The sequence below is a fragment of the Polypterus senegalus genome, chromosome 8 (assembly GCF_016835505.1).
Source record: "Polypterus senegalus isolate Bchr_013 chromosome 8, ASM1683550v1, whole genome shotgun sequence".
Classification (NCBI taxonomy): Eukaryota; Metazoa; Chordata; class Cladistia; order Polypteriformes; family Polypteridae; genus Polypterus; species Polypterus senegalus.
In genome coordinates this window covers 43,039,727-43,057,761 of record NC_053161.1, presented here as the reverse complement: position 1 = coordinate 43,057,761, position 18,035 = coordinate 43,039,727, and the positions used below count along the sequence as shown (strand labels likewise).

The following is an 18,035-nucleotide window of genomic DNA, read 5'->3' as shown; positions in this document are numbered from 1 at the left end:
ATAATATACATGTTGTAGGATTACTGCAACTGTTTTTTTTTTGTATTCTGAATAGTTCTTTACATTGTCTTGTCTCTGACTTGCATAAAAGTAATAATAGTGGCATTTGCAGCAGGAGCTCCTGCTGTCCTAAACCTTGCTATTAATATTCGTTTTATGGCCCATAAAAAAATAGCTTCATCCTTCATGCCATCTATTTTTCAGCATCATTTACAATGACATTTCAAAACAACATCCTCAGGGTTGCATAGAATTTTCGTTTATTTCATCACTGATGTGTGTATATAACACAAATGTGCAACCTTAATCTTCTGTGTTAGGTAAAATGTATAAATACATGTACATACATACAGATAAACAGACAGGTAGAGAAAAACAGAAAATATGAGGAGGGACCAAAAACACTGTTATTCAACTTACAGAAATTCTATTTTAGTTACTATCTAAATACTCCCCTTGAGATGTGATACACTTGTCCCAATGCGTCTTCTATTCTTGGAAACATTTCTTGTACCCATCCTTTATTACTATCTCTAGAGCCTACTGTGATTTTCTCTCTAATATTTGTTCTGTCTAAATTTTTATTTTTTGAGGGGAAAAAAAGTCACATCGGGTGAGTACAAACCAACAACAAGATTGTTCTTGGTCCAAAACTCTTTGACTGACAACGCAATGTGTGTCATGATGCCGCAGTGTGTACAGGTGCATTGCCATCATGTAAAATACAGTTTTGTGTGCGTCACTTTTCCTGACTTTTTTCCTAATGCTTTAGCAGTTCAGTGTGTTGTTGCTGTATAACAGTCCGTTCACAGGGAACAAACTCTTTATTAACAGTCCATTGATTTGCAAAAATGCAGTCGTTGTTTTGATTTTCGATATTACCTGACATGTTTTATTAACCTTGGAGAAATAAACAAGTCACGCACATGTCAGGAATATGTGCTCAATCAACTCAGAACACAAATGCCACTTGGCAGACTGATTAACCAGACTATAGACATACGAATCCCAGCAACATAGTCGATAACTACACAATCCTCCTATGCTATTGACCAAATTTTGGGTCCCCCATGTATGTTTTTGTATGTAAAAACCTAAGTAGGCCTGATCTTAATATAGGCAGCTCTTTACAGCATCTTCATTCAGCGGTGTATAAGTAGTGGAACGTGTGGCTCATAAGGCCTCAGAATTCCATATATTTAGATGAAGAACACCCTCCACAAGTGCAGATAATTAGAAGATGCATACCTGGTGTAAAATTCACATGTATTTGGAGGTTTAGTTAACTGTTTTAATAGTTGGAACTTTTTGCATTTATATTTATCTAATCAAAAACAGTCCCTTTTTTTGTTTTATAAACATTTTTTAACAATGAGTCATTAAAAATTACAATAATAATGGAATATAATTTCAAGCATTTGTAGGGTACATCAAATACATGTTTTTAATAACATTATACAATTTAAACTGAGCCCAGTTTAAATTACATTGAATGAAGTACTGTTGTTAGTTGTTGGTTGTGGAGGATCTATGGCAAACAGTAGTTCACATTTCTTTTACATAAACATTTTGAAAGACATACCCAATGAGAAGTTATAGATTCCATCAATTCTCTTGCACGCAGTCAAAGTAAATTTCAAACAATGAATTAATCAGTAATTGAGGTTCCTTAGAATGTTTCTGTTTTATGAGAGCTAATTTTGTAAATTTACCCAATGCTTTTAAATGAGAGATTTTCAAATTTTAAAAATGTGCACAACCACATTCAATTCATGACATCCTAAAAAAGATTAGCTTTCTTTAAAATTTCTTTGATGAATAATGGTACCAAATTTCCACTAAATCCATTTCATTGAGAGAGATTTACAGTAGGTGCATTTTGTATTTTATGTGAACACAGCTAAAAAACACCCTAAATCAGGGTGTTCATAAGAAATGTAATGATTTACTGCATGAGGCAGAAGTACATAATAAACAAGAATAGGTGCATTAGATACTTGACATATTAAATTGTGTGCTTCATTTTAAATATTTAAAGTCCAAATATTCTTGATTGTATTAGAAATTTGTCATTTTTCCCCCTTCTGATCAAGGTCCATAGAGGGCTAGATCCCTAAAGGATCAAAAATTAAAAATAACATCATATTCATCATCAGTGACCTTGAACTAGTCTTAAAAAGAAACCTGACATGCTTATGTTTGAAACTTGTCATTTTTAACCTTCTTCTCAACAGAGGGTTGGGGCCACCAGTAAAGAATCAAATATCAAAATATTACCATATTCGTGATCAGCAACCTCGAATCAGCATAAAATGCCTCTCCACAGGCCTGTGTTACCGTTCCCCATCGTTTTCAAAATTTTGTGAAAAGGAGTAATAACTTTGACCCCTCTTTATCATAACGGTATTTTCCTACAAAAAATATGGATTGAAATGAGTGGCTTTAGGGTCTTGCCGAAGAAAAGTAGGTGGAAACTCCAAAAAGCAATGACGTCTTGCATAACTGGATATCAAGACAAATGAAATGTTATATCATATGTGGGGGTTTTCTTGTACCAGTGAGTCAGGAGGCACCAGACCCAAAAAATGGAAGTGATTTTAAAATGTTCAGAGGTCATTCTTAGAAACACAAAATAGTGTTGGTTACTCATGGTCTTATAAATATCTTCATGTACTGTATACATGGAAGAAAAAATGTGCATAGTCCTGCTTTAATTGATTTTTACTTTTGTGCTGTAGTAGGTTGTGAACTTTCATGCGTTACCCTTTGTACAAGCTTTTAAAGATCTAGAATTAAAGGAATTTTGTATTTTAAGTGAAATCCCTTTTCGTAACTAAAGTAAAACATACACTGAAAAAGCAAAGCTGTACGAAGAACACAAACTCCAAGTGAACATATCTTTAACCAAAGAATGTCTTTATCCTCTTCCTTTTAATACTAATTAATTATTCTTTGGAGTGTTTTGCTTTTTTTGGCTTGGATTTTGACCTTTTTTTCATTGAGTATGGCTATCTGAAGTCATTCTCTTCCTTAGCATTGTTCTTTCGTGCTATGCTATGATGTCAAAACCTTCCTTAGAAGGTTGGCGTCCTTCAACATCTGCAATAAAATGCTGCAGATGTTCTATCAGACAGTTGTTGCGATTGCCCTCTTCTAAGCGGTGGTCTGCTGGGGAGGCAGCATAAAGAAGAAGGACATCTCACGCCTGGACAAACTTGTTAGGAAGGCAGGCTCTATTGTGGGAATGAAGTTGGACAGTTTAACATCTGTGGCAGAGCGACGGGCATTAAGCAAACTCCTGTCAATCATGAAGAATCCACTGCATCCACTGAACAGTGTCATCTCCAGGCAGAGGAGTAGCTTCAGTGACAGACTTTTCTCACTGTCCTGCTCCACTGACAGACTGAGGAGATCGTTCCTCCCCCACACTATGCGACTCTTCAATTCCACCCAGGGGAGTAAATGCTAACATTACTCAAAGTTATTGTCTGCTATTACATGCATTTTTATTACTCTTTAATTTAATTTTTTTTTTTGTATCAGTATACTGCTGCTGGATTATGTGAATTTCCCCTTGGGGTTAATAAAGTATCTATCTATCTATCTATCTATCTATCTATCTATCTATCTATCTATCTATCTATCTATCTATCTATCTATCTATCTATCTAAATAGTTTATTAGACCAAGAAAAATCAGACAATAGAATGAATGACTTGAGAGTATCATCAATCATGCACTTATACTCTAAGTAACAATTTTCATAATTACATAGTATCTGAAGAGTCTCATTTCCACTATGCAGTGGTATTTTTAGTCACAAGTTCAAGTGGTGGAGTGCAGAAGTTGTAGCATGATTTTTATACCTGTACATATGTCTTCAAAACTCCATTTAACTTTCAGATGTAATTTGAATTCCTTCCTTTTACTCATACAGCATTTTCTCCAAAACCCAGTTATGTACTCATCTAGTTTTTAGGTACAAGATTCTCCCCAGAGGAATTCTGTCTATAATTTAATACAACTTGTGGCACATTCCTCATAAATATGAGGCAGCTCTTTCAATAGCTCCCCTACAACTATAATATTCTTTGCCATACACTCACTGAAGATGCAATTTAGGCATTTTATAACTTGAAATTTGTTTCTATGCACAGTTATATTAGCTTGTTTCTGCAGCTCAGAGATTGCCTTGCATTTTTTTCCACACATGCTTACCTACTGAAGGTATGATGTTTTATTTACATTCTGTGTCAGGATGCGATAAGCTTAAATATGAGTTGTGATCTGTATCATAAGAGTGACCATACTTGGATGCAACAAAAGAAACATTCAGTCTGATTTCAGTGTTTGAGTTGGATCAAATTAAAAGATTAGGACTTGAAGTTTCGGCTGCACTAATCGGCTGTGACCTCAACATAGCACTTAGTTTTCTATTTTTGTTCAGACTTTTCTACATATTTCTTTAAGTAGCACCCTTGCACTTAACAACTCAGCATCATCATTTTAATAACCTCTAAAGTTTTTTCATTACACATGGGTCTGGATTTGCCATCCCAACATTGAAAGAAAAGTCCCTAAAGGCTTTGTTACAATACCCGACTTTCCGGTAATTTTCGGTCATAACCTTCACTTGCATAATCTTAGAGCATGAGACTGAGTCAATGGTGCACATCTGTGAAGCTAATGTGACATACCCTGCGACTCATTCCAACTAGTCTCTGACTTGCTCCAATAAAATCTTTAAACAGATTTGATTTTGTCTTTAGTCATAGGAGGGGGCTCTCTGTGCATAAGAACTGATCATCAATAATTGATCATCCAGAAGAACAATGCATAATGCAGTGATGAGGAATAAGGGGTGCAGATATTTTGTACCTCACAAAGAGAAGAGAAGTTCATCTGTCTGATGTGTTGTGTTCTACGTAGCATGATGATGGAAACAGCCAAGGTTGTTAATGAACTCATCGTAAACCTTCTTGGCTCCATCAGGCAGCAGTGACAAAAATGGGAAAGCAAGACTGTGTTGGAAGATTTGCAGGGAGTCCGTAAATTTGACATGCCCAGTGATTTTTAGCCATGTTAATTGACACAGTCAGGCAACAATGCCAACAGTAGCAGTCAGCAAGTCTGACATACCCAAGGACAAGAAATCACATAATGTGACATTAGCTTTAGCTGCTTTCCCACCACAAATAAGTAATGGCACTACAGTACATTTTGTGGGAGGATGATTGACTTAAAAGATGCCATGGAAAGGGTTCCTATCAGTCATTCTGTTGTGAAAATACCTTCTGTTTAACCGCATTTGCACACATGCATGTCTTCGACAAGTCTTTTTCCTGCCAAATCCACATAAATCTGCTGTGTTTCAGGGTCGTATTGCTTACTATGATTTATTTTTGTTTCTTGGACTCTGCGGTCCCTCTAGCACCGACTCTGCTCCCCAGACCCAACCGTTAACAGCAACATTATTATAACATTGCATCAGCAGAAGGACAAATAAAGAAAAAAAAAAGAATTTTTCAGAAGTACCACACATTCCAAAATAATATGTGCATTTCTCATATGTCTCATTATGTAACTACTTCATAATTCCAAAACATTTTATTGCTTAGTTCTTCTAAAAAATAGTCTTACAAAGGTTATTATTATACATACGGTAGTGTCAAACTGTGCAACATGGTGTCACAGTGGCTAGTGTGCCTCTGTGTGAACTTTGCACTTTCCACCCATATCTTCATAGGTTTCTCAGTTTTCCTCTCACATTCCAATGATGTGCACAATAAGTTAATTTGGAGCAGTGTGAGTAATTATTTGTATGCCTAAGTAATACAAACCTCAACTGAATAAGTAGATTAGGAAATTGATGCATATGTACAGGGTGGTCCAGATCTAATTATGCAGATCCAGATCGTCTGGATGACTTTGATTTATGTGGGGACAATTCCAGTTCGGCGCGAAGGCATTCTTCTTGTCGTCAGTTCATACACTTCACGATGGTCCGGAATTTTTTGGGTGATGAAGTTATAGCGTAAGGAAAGTTTCATAATTAGATCTGGACCACCCTATAGATGGATGGATCAAATCATAACAAGAAACATAACATGTCAAAGCTGAAAATTTGGTAAGGAGAGAATATTATTAAAAGACATTGGTAAACATACTGTCAAGTGCCACTTACTTTCACGTTTTAAGTCTCAACAAGCATTCTTTCAAGTTAAAATCCTTAGGCAGTTGTTGTTTGAGTTGTTCTTAAAAAGACAGATGTAAGTTCACTTTAAGTACCAGCGTATGTAGAGTGTTTTGTGAAATCTGGTGAAAGTTTTTTTGGGGGAAAGCCAGTTGAGTAAAAATTTAAACTATGGCTTTTCATCTTTGTCCTGTGTTTTTTCTGACAAGAGCTGACTTTCTTTATCAGTCAAAAGTCTCTAACAATCCTATATAAAACAAAAATGTAACTTTGGAAACGCTAAAGGCATGCCATGAGTTTTTGCTCTAGACTTAATAAATAAAATGTTCTAGTAATGAAATTCATTTTACATTTCTGTATACTGTATAGTTTTCAATGTATGAACTGAATATGACAAGTTTATTTGAATAAGACAGAAGAAAAGCTCATTTATTTGTGCTTGCAGTTGTATAAAATTCTTACATCCATACCATAAGACCAGTTCTATACCTGTTTAATCCAACTAATGACCACAGACTGCCAGAGCCTTAACATCGCTGGGTAGATGCCAAGAAACAAACTTGAAAGGATGGGTAATCTATCACAAAGCACACTCATTTTGTCTCATTTGTTTCAGTTTCAAGCCACCATTTATTCTAACGTCACAATTTTGGGATGTGGAAGGAAAACCAGAGTAACTGGAGAAAAACCCACAAATGCACACAGAGGCCATATCTACTCTACACAGGCATTGTCTTGTTTGGTATTCAAAACCAATCTTCTGGAGTCATTCAACCAAAGCGCTAACCACTGTGTCACTGTTCTGCCAAAAAAAGTATTTGTCTTAAAGAAATGTTTTGTACACTACTTTTAAAAGTATCTATAATGTTCTACACACTAGCCACGGAGCTACAGAGTAGGAACTTGTTAAATGCTGATTTTTACATTAACAATCTGTTTAATTGATAGGAATATAGACTTTCTAACATTGAGTGAAATGTGGCTTAGTAGTGATGGTGTTAATTGAAGCAGTACCTCCAAATTATAATTTTGTTCACTTTGTTCGCCAAGGTAAAACGAGCGGCAGTCTAGTGAGTATTTTTTTTGAGCCATTTAAGCTGTAAAGATGCCAGTTTTGGTACTTTGGAGTGTCGCAATCTGTAGTATCAACCATTATTCAGCCTCCTAAATATAGTGCATCTTTTATCGGTTAATTTTCAGATTTAGTATCTATAATAATATCAAATTATGATAGGTTCCTAATGGTGGTGACTTCAGCTTTCATATTGATAACAAGTCTGACCCCAAAGCAAGAGAATTTTATCAATTTACTGCATTCTTTTGACCTTAGCCTGCGTGTCAGACATGATACACATAAGGGAGGACACATGCTGGATTTAGTAATTTCATAAAGGGTTAGATGTTAACATGAGGCAGGTTACAGATATCAGTATATCTGACCAGTACTGTATTTTATTTGATGCAGAAATATTGGTGACTAGAACTAAAAAGCAGAATATAATTAGAAAACATTATTTTGATGCCACAGTAGCTTCTAGGTTGGCTAATATTATGTGTGACCAGTCTAAGTGTATTACTCGTCTTAATACAGCCAGTAATGTAATCATTGAGGTGGACAATTTTATATGCTAAGGTGAAAGCTGCAATTGATCCACCAATACCAAAGTACCTTGGAAGACTCATGCTCTGTCTACACATAAGAGGACATGCCGCAAGGCTGAGCATAAATGGAGGAAAACTAAATGAACATTTCATTGTGAAATATTGAAGGAGCACATTACTGACTAGCAGTTCGACTAGAGAGACAGTCCTATTTTTCTAAAATTCTAAATAAAAATGCAGGAAGTCCAAGAGTTTTATTTACTACTATCAATCATCTTCTAAACCTAACTCAGTCAGCATATTTCCTCCTGAAAACCACAAGCGAAACATGCAAAGCTTTTGCAGCACTCTTTATTCACAAAATAAATAATATTAAATGTAATATAATGTATCTCTCAAAGGCCAATAGCTTTGCTCTCTATCGAGCTCACTGTAGTGCCACATTCCACAAAATACTGCCTTTTTTAGTAAAATTCAGTTTTTAGTCAGTTAAATGATTACTTGAATTCTCAATAAGTTTCAGTCAGGTTTTATACCAAACTACAGTACAAAAATGTAATTGGTTAAAGTAGTTAATAGCCAGCAAGTTAATACTGACACAGGCAATATATCTGTTCTCATTGTATTCGACTTGAACACAACATTCTTATTACTCGCCTTAGCCAATGCATGCATCTCTCTGGTAATGTTCTAAATTGGTTTTAGTCTTATTTAACAAGCAGGAATTTTTTTTTTTGTTAGTTATGGTGATTGTAGCTCAAGGATCTATGATATTCTATATATGGGATACCACAAGGATTTATTCTGGGCACACTATTATTTTCAATTTACATGCTCCTGTTAGGCCTGATTACCTCAAAACACAAGGTGAGCTACCACGGTTATGCTGATGACACACAGATTTACTTATCTATAACACTCGATGACTCTCTGTGCCCTTTGATCCAATGTCCGTCTTGTATTACTGAGTGGATGAATAATAATTTTCTCAAGCTAAATAAGAAAAAAGCAGAAATGTTAGTTGTTGGAAAAAATTTGAAATATTGAGCATCTTAGAAATTAAACTTGACCCCTTTGCACTCAAAGTCAAGGCGGAAGTTAAGAACTTATGTGTGATCATGGACTCTGATCTAAACTACCTAAATTACTAGGACTGCATTTTTTCACTTAAGAAATGTTGCACATGTTAAACCTCTTATAACATTACAAGACAATGAAAAATTTATAATTTTTTTGTTTTTAGCCGACTAGATTAATGTAATGCTCTCCTAACAGGACTACCTAAGAGAGACATTAACTAGTTGCAATTAGTTCAAAATGGAACAGCAAGAATCTTAACTAGCAGAAGAAAATCTGAGCACATCTCACCAGTTTTAGTATCATTACATGCGTTACCTGTGTCCTTTAGAATAGATTTTAAAATACTGATGATGGCACGTATATACAGTAAAGCTCTGATTAATTTTGCTCCCAGTTGTGACCTCAGATTGTCTATCACTGGTTGTTTATTATAAAGAGAGCTAAACATAAAAGAAGTGGTGAGGCGACCTTTTGCACCAAATATTTGGAATAGTTTACTGATAGAGATATGCCAATACTAATACTATTGATCAATTTAAAAATCTATTAAATACTCACCTTTTCAATTTGGCCTTCTCTTCTTTTTGCATTCCTACTTCTAATAGATATATTGTATATATGCATTGCAATATTATACACTTCATGAATGTACTATTATTATCATCACCTCACTTTTCTTTTCCGGGCTCTCTGTGGTGGCGTTTTATGCCACCACCATTTAATCACAGTACTATGCGGCCACTTTTGAAGATGGAATGAAAGTAGATACTCTGTCTATTAGACTCACTGCATTAAATTGTCTAAAATAAAGATTTTAAAAATAATAAGCCTGACCTTATCACCTTTATGTTAGATTGAATGCCCATCTGACTACAGGATCAAACTTATATTAATGAACTTAAAAAACATATCTTCAAATTAAAATTCTACTACTTGTATGTCTGTGTTATGTAAGCGCGTATTGATTCTTTATAAATCATTTTTTATATATTATTTATTTAGTTATATATAACAATTAATTTCTAATTTCTTCTTTTGTTTTTATCTTGTAACACTTCTTTAATTATTTTGAGCTACATTCCTTGTATGTAAGATGTGCTGTAGAAATAAAAAAGTTGTTGATTACCAGATACATATAAGGATTTCACTATTTTCTGTACATGTGACAATGGCAACCCTATAAACATATAATGAATAATTCAATAAAATAAACCTTTTAAAAACTATAAACCTATAAAGGATCTTTGTATTAAATAAACCATTTATGTGCTGAACCAACAGCACTGCTTGTTTGCAGAAAGGATTCAGTCTTTCTAGACTTTACAGTAGCTGTATAATGCTAGAGGATATACAGGAGACCATGAGAGGCCAGTTACCCTTGGTCTCCAGAACTGTGACTGTGTTTGACTTTGTCATAACTAACTGTGGATCTGCTAGATGTTTATTTTCTCCATGGATTTTGGAGTTTTTGTTTTCCTCTCTTCTGTTGTCAATTGGCCTTATCTCAATAGTATTAATGGACATGTCTCGCAAGGATATCTTGTTAATAAATTTTAAATTGCTTTGATGTACAGTTTATTTAACTTTATCTGTATTTTATGTGTGTACATGTTGTATTTTTTTTATTTATACCTTGTATTTTACCTGTAAACGTGTTACACTGCTCTTGAGCCTATATTCTGTGAATAGCACTACATAAAAATAAAATGAATACAATTGATGAAAAATATGAATAAAACTAACATGTAGGGCTGAGCAATAAAACAATACAGATAATTATTGCAAAATAATTTTTCCTCAATAGAAATATAAGGCATGGCCAATACAACGTTAATAGAACTCATTCCATTCATGTTTTGACAGACAACATTAAAAGCCAATGATATGAGAATGGTACTGTGCCGAACTAATCACGTGGCTGGAATAGAGTTACAGTCATGTCAGGTTAGGTTGATGCACACAACACTGAGTGTAGCAGTAGCAGCAGCACACGTGCTAATGTTTGGGCTACAGCAGTTCTGCACACCAATACATTAGGACTGGGAGATGGATATAAGAGAAAATGATGACAGAAAATACTGACAAATCAGAAAAAATCTGCATTATTGAAGAAGACACCCCAACAGACCCAGCCTAAGACTCTAAAGACAAGGAAATTGTTGAAAACAAGGGTCAGAGGAATTTGTTAGTGTGGAGATATTTTGGCTATTTAAAGTTCAATAAGAAGTAGAGTAGCGTGCACTGAAAATTGTTTAGAAAGCATGTTCCCACAAAGACTGGTAATAACACTAATCTTTTGTACCATCTGAAGCAGTGCCATCCTTTAGAGTATACACAATGCAAGATTTTACAGTCCCAGACCCAAGCAAGTGCCGCACTAATGGGGATTTCTTGTGCTTTTTTTGCCTTGAAGCATAAGCTGACCACAGTTGACCGAATATATCAATGTTGTTTATGTTCTCCTTCTTTTATATTTGAAAGCTGCTTGAATTTGTACTGAGGTTATATACAGAATGTTTTTGGTATATTTATTTGTGGGTTTGTTTCCCAAATGTGTAATACAGCCGATTGAATCAATACAAAGGAAAGGGTACAACATCAAGGTAGTTTTTATTAATAACTACTTTATTTATTTGGAACTGACCAAAGAGGTTGCTTTGTGTTCCCCTGTAAAACTTGAAAGCTTTAAGATTTTAATTTTAGATTTAGGATTTTAGAATTTTAGGATTAAGATTTTTTATTTTGTTTGGAGTTGACCCACAAATTTAATGTGTTCTCCTGTGAAACTTTTTGACTGGTCAGAATTGAGACTTTTTATTTTGTTACCTATTTTATTCCTTTGGAATTCACCAAAGAATTTTATTTCACACTCTGTTTGTATTCTTCTATAATACTTGAAACTTTTGACTGGTCAGAATTAAAATTTTAGTTTATTATATATACCTATTTTATTTATGTGAAATATGTTGTATAATGTTCTACAGTACATTTGTCATGTTCAAATTCTGAGAGAAAATAAATATTTAAACCAAAACTAACCTTATGATATTTTCACATCTCACTTAGGAGTAAAAAGGAATGCTTAAGATTGATAGAAATTGTGATTTAATTTATATCGTGATATACTGTACATCAGTATCGACTGGTATGAAAAAAATTATTGTAATAAGATTTTGTTCCATGTGATCCAACCTTAAACATATGTTATAGCCAGATGGCCATAGAGGAGAGGAAGCAAAAACTGCAGATGTTTAGGATTCTAGGAAAAAAAAACTCTACTAAGAACTTAAATATGATAAAGTAATTCAGTGTCATCTACATTTCTACATTGTCTGAGATGCAGTAATGCTGCAGGTATAATTATTGCACTAATATATACACTCATAGTTGTATTCTGTGAAAAGAGTCATTCATACTCATCATTATGAACAAAGTTTAAAATGTGCAATTATGTGGTGAGCTTTATTATTTTGTAACAGATTAACTCTGATTAAGTTATGAAATGACCAATATGGAAAAGTATGTTTGCAGACATTTTTTGAAGTGTTCAACAATACTAGCCGCATGTATCACTATCAGAAAATTGTCATATTTTAAATGCATAAAAACAAAAGACATTTATGATTAACTCTCAAAAAGCTGAGCAAAGTGGTGTTTAAAGATGTGAGATTTTGATTACGGATGTGTGGAGACATTTACAAATATAGGAAGGTGCAAGATTATTCAAAGCCTTACATGCAATCAAGACAAATTTAACATTAGTCTTAAAAGATGCAGGCAATATGATGCTACTGATATGGATTAAATGTGTTGATATTTCTGTTAGAACTGTTGCTGTTACATGTTGAATATGCTGCAATTGATTTATGCCTTTTCATGGGATTATATTACAATCAGAGAATCAAGTTTTTTGCTCATTGAGAAAATAATGTCATTGATGAGTCTGATCTGTTGTGGTGGCATTTTTTATTTTAGAATCAAGTGAACATGAAGACAAAAGTACCGATGCCTCCGGTGACATGGCACCTCAGCCATATGTACCACCTACCCCGAGTCAACCAGAAGAATCAAAAGAAGATGAAGAAGCAACAATTCAGATGCCCAAACCAGAAGAAAATGATGACCTTGGATCACTGCCAGATAACTGGGAAATGGCCTACACTGAGAAAGGAGAAGTTTACTTTATTGAGTATGTCTGCATTTTCACTGTCAGTTCCGTATAGAGTGAAAAAAGATCACTTGTGCATCATTTGTGTCTTATAGTAGTGCATGTTATTGTAACTGAAGAAGCAGTGAAATGGCCACATGTATACCTAAAAGCATTAATGTGCTTTTAAAATAAAAATATGTAAGACTATATTGACATGCTTTTCTTTAACTATACAATATATGGCATTGCCATCCCTTCTGAAGTTTATAGACAAAACCTGCATTTTTCTTGGCAGGCTGTCAATATGCATTTTTAAGGTTCATATAGTTTATCTAATGTATTATGCAGAAGTGGATCTGGAGGTTTTTCAGGTGAACCAACTGCTTTCATGTGTCCATTCAATTAATTTCACCTTTTTGCCTTCAACAATGTTATCATTACTAACTGACAGAACAGCAAAGTTAACTTGTTCTTGATATGGCATATGTTAGAAAATGTGCCTTTAGTATTTGGTTCTTAACGTAGCAACTCCTGTTTAACTCTCTAAGCTGGATGCAGAATACTAAATATTCTAAAATATGTCAAAATTACTGTATAATGTCATTACTCCAAATGAAAAAGTGGAAAAAGTGATAAAAACTAAAAGAAATATCAACTTAACCATATAAGCAAAATGCCCAAATTATTGATTTTGTCTCTGACTAAATGGAAAGATGGCTCATCCACTTGCCTTCCTCAAAGCACATCACAAGGCTGCCTATCTCTCGTGAGGTTCGACTGCTCAGGACTAAGCTATAAAATGTCTTTTTGTTTTAACCTTCAGTATCAGGAATACCCTACAAAATTACTGTACCCCTCTGTAGCCTACTATTTTTTGTAAAAGGAGAGCCCTTTCTAAGAAACTTTTGGACCACTTGTTCATTATAATCACTAGTGTTCCAATTACAGAAAAGTTGGGAAAGTATGGAAAATGATGAAAAAGGTACACAAAAACAGTATATACACAATGTATTTTATATTGGCTCCAGCAGACCCCCGTGACCCTGAAGTTAGGATATAGCAGGTTGGATGATAGATTTTATATTTTATCAAAATGTATGCATTGTTTTTTGAAGATATATGTTTATTCTAACACATGCAACATATTTCAAAAAAGTTGGGGCTGGGTATTTAACAAAATAATAACAATGTGACAAGCTGAAATAAGGTGATTTGAAACAGGAGAGGCAGTAGTATATAAGGAGCCTGCCAAAAAGGACTAATCCTTCAAATTCAAGGTCGAGGTGTGCCAGTTTGCCAACAGATGCGTTAACACATAATTCAGCATTTTGGGTAAAACAATTACCTCTAAGACATTTCAGTAGAATTTTGGGCATTTCACCCTTTACAATTTACTATATACTTTAAAGATTCAAAGAATCCAGTCACATTTCAGTGCGTAAAGGGCAAGGTCAAAAACCACTTCTGAATATGCGTGATCTCTGATCCAGGCCAAAGAGAAAAGGGACTATCCAAACTTTTATCAGTGTCCAGTGCAAAAAACAGCATCTGTCATGGTATTGGGGGTATGTCAGTGCACATGTGTGAGAGCACCATTATTCCAGAAATGTATGTACAAATTTTGGAGCAACACATGCTACCATTCAGATGCATTCTTATCCAGTGATGTCCCTGCTTTTTCCAGTAGTAGAACACCTGACCACATGGATTATAAGTACATGGCTGTGTAAGCAGAGAATGTTGGTACGAGATTAGCCTGCCTGCAGTCCAGACCTGTCTCCAAATGAGAATGTCTGGCACATTATGAAGTGTAAAATGTGACAAGGAAGGCTCTGCACAATTGTGCAGCTAAAGACCACTTGCTACACTCAACCAACTTGTGTCTTCAGTGCCCAAATGCTTAATACTGTGCTAATAAAAGAAACTAGCCAACCCGCGGCGTACCATACACCGCATAATCAGGCCGGTTTTTTAATAATTGTTAAGCACAGGGAGAAAATTGAACATTTGCAAAATCGGTAATGTAATAAATCAGCAAGAAAAGCAACATTGTAACAATGCACGGAACGAACCAACACACAATCGTCCATGCGGCGTAGCGAGGTGGGAGGGGGGTGTGTACAAAGTGCAGGAGCATCTAAGAAGACGCATGTTTGTCGCGGATGCAAATTGCTGTATGTAGCATGTACAACACTTTGCTATGCCGCACGCGGTCGCGTCGAAACCGAAAACTTGTTTTTTAAAGACTGCTCACTTCATTGTGTTTTAACCTCAGTTGTAAAGGAATGTTTTAATGATCCCATGGGATACCCCTCTCAAACAGTTTTACACGCTGCATATGGCGATTCACCTGCGCGAGAAACATGCCTCTATGAACAGTCAACGTGTGGGAGGGGGGTGTGTACAAAGGGCAGGGACGAAAACAGTGGGAGCGTATGAGTCGCACTTAGTGGCAATTCCACGGTTTGCAGCCCGAATGGTGTTCAACGGCTTACCCACGCCTAGACACACGCTCAATCTCATGCATAGTTATTTATTGAATGGTAAACACTTCTGGAAAGACACGGTTGTCTAAAACAGGTTAGTGTGAGAATACAACAGTAAGTGAATGAAAAGATGGAATTCTGGAGAGAGCAAAATACAACACAATAGTGAACCCGTGGCATAACAAACGCCGCATAATTATTTATTGATGGTTGAACACTTCTGGAAAGACACAGGGACACCCGCAAACTGTTCTACGCCGCATACAGCGATTCACATCTGCGACAAACAAATTGTTTTACACGCCGCATACAGCGAATCACATCCGCGACATGATTTTTCCTAGATGGTCCTGTCACGTCCACCCTCGCACTCGAAGCATACACACTGCCTGCTCATGTGCCCGGTCGCAAGCCGCGTCCAGCCTTGTTCTCGAAGCATACACACCGCCTGGTCATGTGTCCGCTCGCAAGAGAAACTCACGGAGAGCCGCCCACCAGCTGCCTGTGTGTGTGCCTCTGTCTGTCTCTGGTGCGGCTTTCTCTTGCGCTGCCTCTGTGTGAACCGGTCAGGCACAGAGAAGGTCAGTTGCTGACAGAGCGTCTCGACTGTTGCAGGGCCTGCATTGGTGAAGCAGGTGAGACGGTAATGAAACAGAGGCACAGAGCTTATTGGTTTTTAAAGACTGATTCCTTCATTGTGCTTTAACCTCAGTTTTAAAGGATTGTTTTAAGGATCCCATGGGATACCCCTCGCAAACCGTTTCACACGCTGCATATGGCGATTCACCTCCACAAGAAACATGCCTCTATGAACAGTCAACGTAGCTCGGAGGTACATGACATTAACCTGACCTGCACTGCATGTGGCCTCTACGACAGACGAACATAAATGACGGCATTTTTCTGTGTGTCGCGTCGAGTTGGTGGGCGTGGCCCTGCGAGTTGTCGTCGTATCCAATGGTCTTGGAGTTGGTGGGCGTGGCTCCTTCCTGTGTGCGCCATAGGTGTCTCACTTGTCGGCGGCTTAGTGAATCCACGCCCCTTCCGGCGTGCTTTTCATGGTTGTCTTGCCTTAGTGAATTATATATATAGATGTTAATGTTACACAGAGGGGAACACTCAACTGTCCTAACTTTTTTGGAGTGTGCTGCAATTATGAGAGTTTTACACAAGGGTATATTTTCCAAAAAAAAAAAAAAATCAAATTCATAAGTTTAAACATCAAATAATGTGTCATTGTAGTATTTTCAGCATAGTACAGTGTGAAAGAAATTTACAAGTCACTCTTTTTTTTAAGCATTTTCTATACTGTTCCCACTTTTATTAAATTGAGGTTAAAGACTGCATGATCCTAGCTAGTGATATGTGAAATATTTCACACAGAATTTAATTCACAGCAAAACTTTGCTTTACAAAAAAATTCACAAAACAAATGAAGTTTTGCTTCCAGGGAAATGTACTATTCAAACAAGATGAAAGGCACTTACTTGGTTCCTTTCTGGATGCATTTTGATTCATTAATTCTGCAGGCATCTGCCTGCCATTTAGCATTTCCAGTAAAATCTTTACTCTGGGGGTGGAGTTACCGGACTCATTTCCGGTGACATGTAGACATTTTTTTGAGCCTCAAAGAATGTTCTGGCAGTATAATCCTCACTTTGTTAATTATGACGACAGTCTTGACAGTTGTAATAATCAAAATAAATTGGAGATAGAAAAGAAATTGAAAGCTCCACAGCACATGGAGCATCCATATGATATCCTGATCCTGTTCTGCATAATGAAGAAAACCAGCAAGGGGAGGTGCTAGGAAATCATGTTTCCGGTATAGTGTGTTTCTGTGTAGAACAATGCACAATGGTTTTGAAATCTACTTCTCTGCTCTGATTTGAATGAGGGACATAAATACAATTGACTTGACTGTTGTAGTACAGATTACACACATTACATAGCTACAGAAAAGAACACAGGTAAATATGCAATTGTGAACAAGGCTTTATAGAACAATATTCCTTGTTTTGTTTACCAAAAGAAACTTTAAAATCATTTATGTGTGTTGCAACATATGCAAAATAAATTTTAGTGTTTGTTTCGCAAAACCGTATGCAACATTTAAAACTGTCTGCATCGCTTAGCACTAATTCTAGTTGTCACATGTGAAGCTCCTCCACTGCCAACCATATTTGTTTATTTTTTGTGTCTCGGAGATTTTCCTTCAAGGGTATCATTGGCATGTACAGGGCCTGTCTCCCATTGACATCTGTGCACATGGACTTGTAGAAGGTCTGTGCCTTTATCATTACTGTCAAAGCAGCATATATCAAGTCTTGCTTGAGCCCCTTCTGTTTTGCTACCTGTGACAATGTGGAGAGTGTGTGGGTGTTTACTTCAACAGTTTCTTCACACAAATGCTTATACTTTGCATGATTAAGTGCTCAGTCACTAAATATACAAACATCAGTCCTTTTTATTCTTTCATATACTTAGAGTCTCATGTGTTTTCTTGTATACTGTATTCCTAACT

The 18,035-nt window shown here is 35.9% G+C and overlaps 1 protein-coding gene across 6 annotated transcripts in view; it reads left to right on the top strand.

Moving 5' to 3' along the window:
- The window catches only part of magi2a (membrane associated guanylate kinase, WW and PDZ domain containing 2a), a 1,205,404-nt gene that overhangs the window by 856,855 nt on the left and 330,514 nt on the right, over nucleotides 1–18,035 (top strand). For all 6 annotated transcript variants that reach the window (XM_039761046.1, XM_039761045.1, XM_039761048.1 and 3 more), the window contains exon 5: nucleotides 12,851–13,064. In XM_039761046.1, coding sequence (XP_039616980.1) covers nucleotides 12,851–13,064 — 214 coding nt within the window. The remainder of the gene's footprint in view (nucleotides 1–12,850; nucleotides 13,065–18,035) is intronic.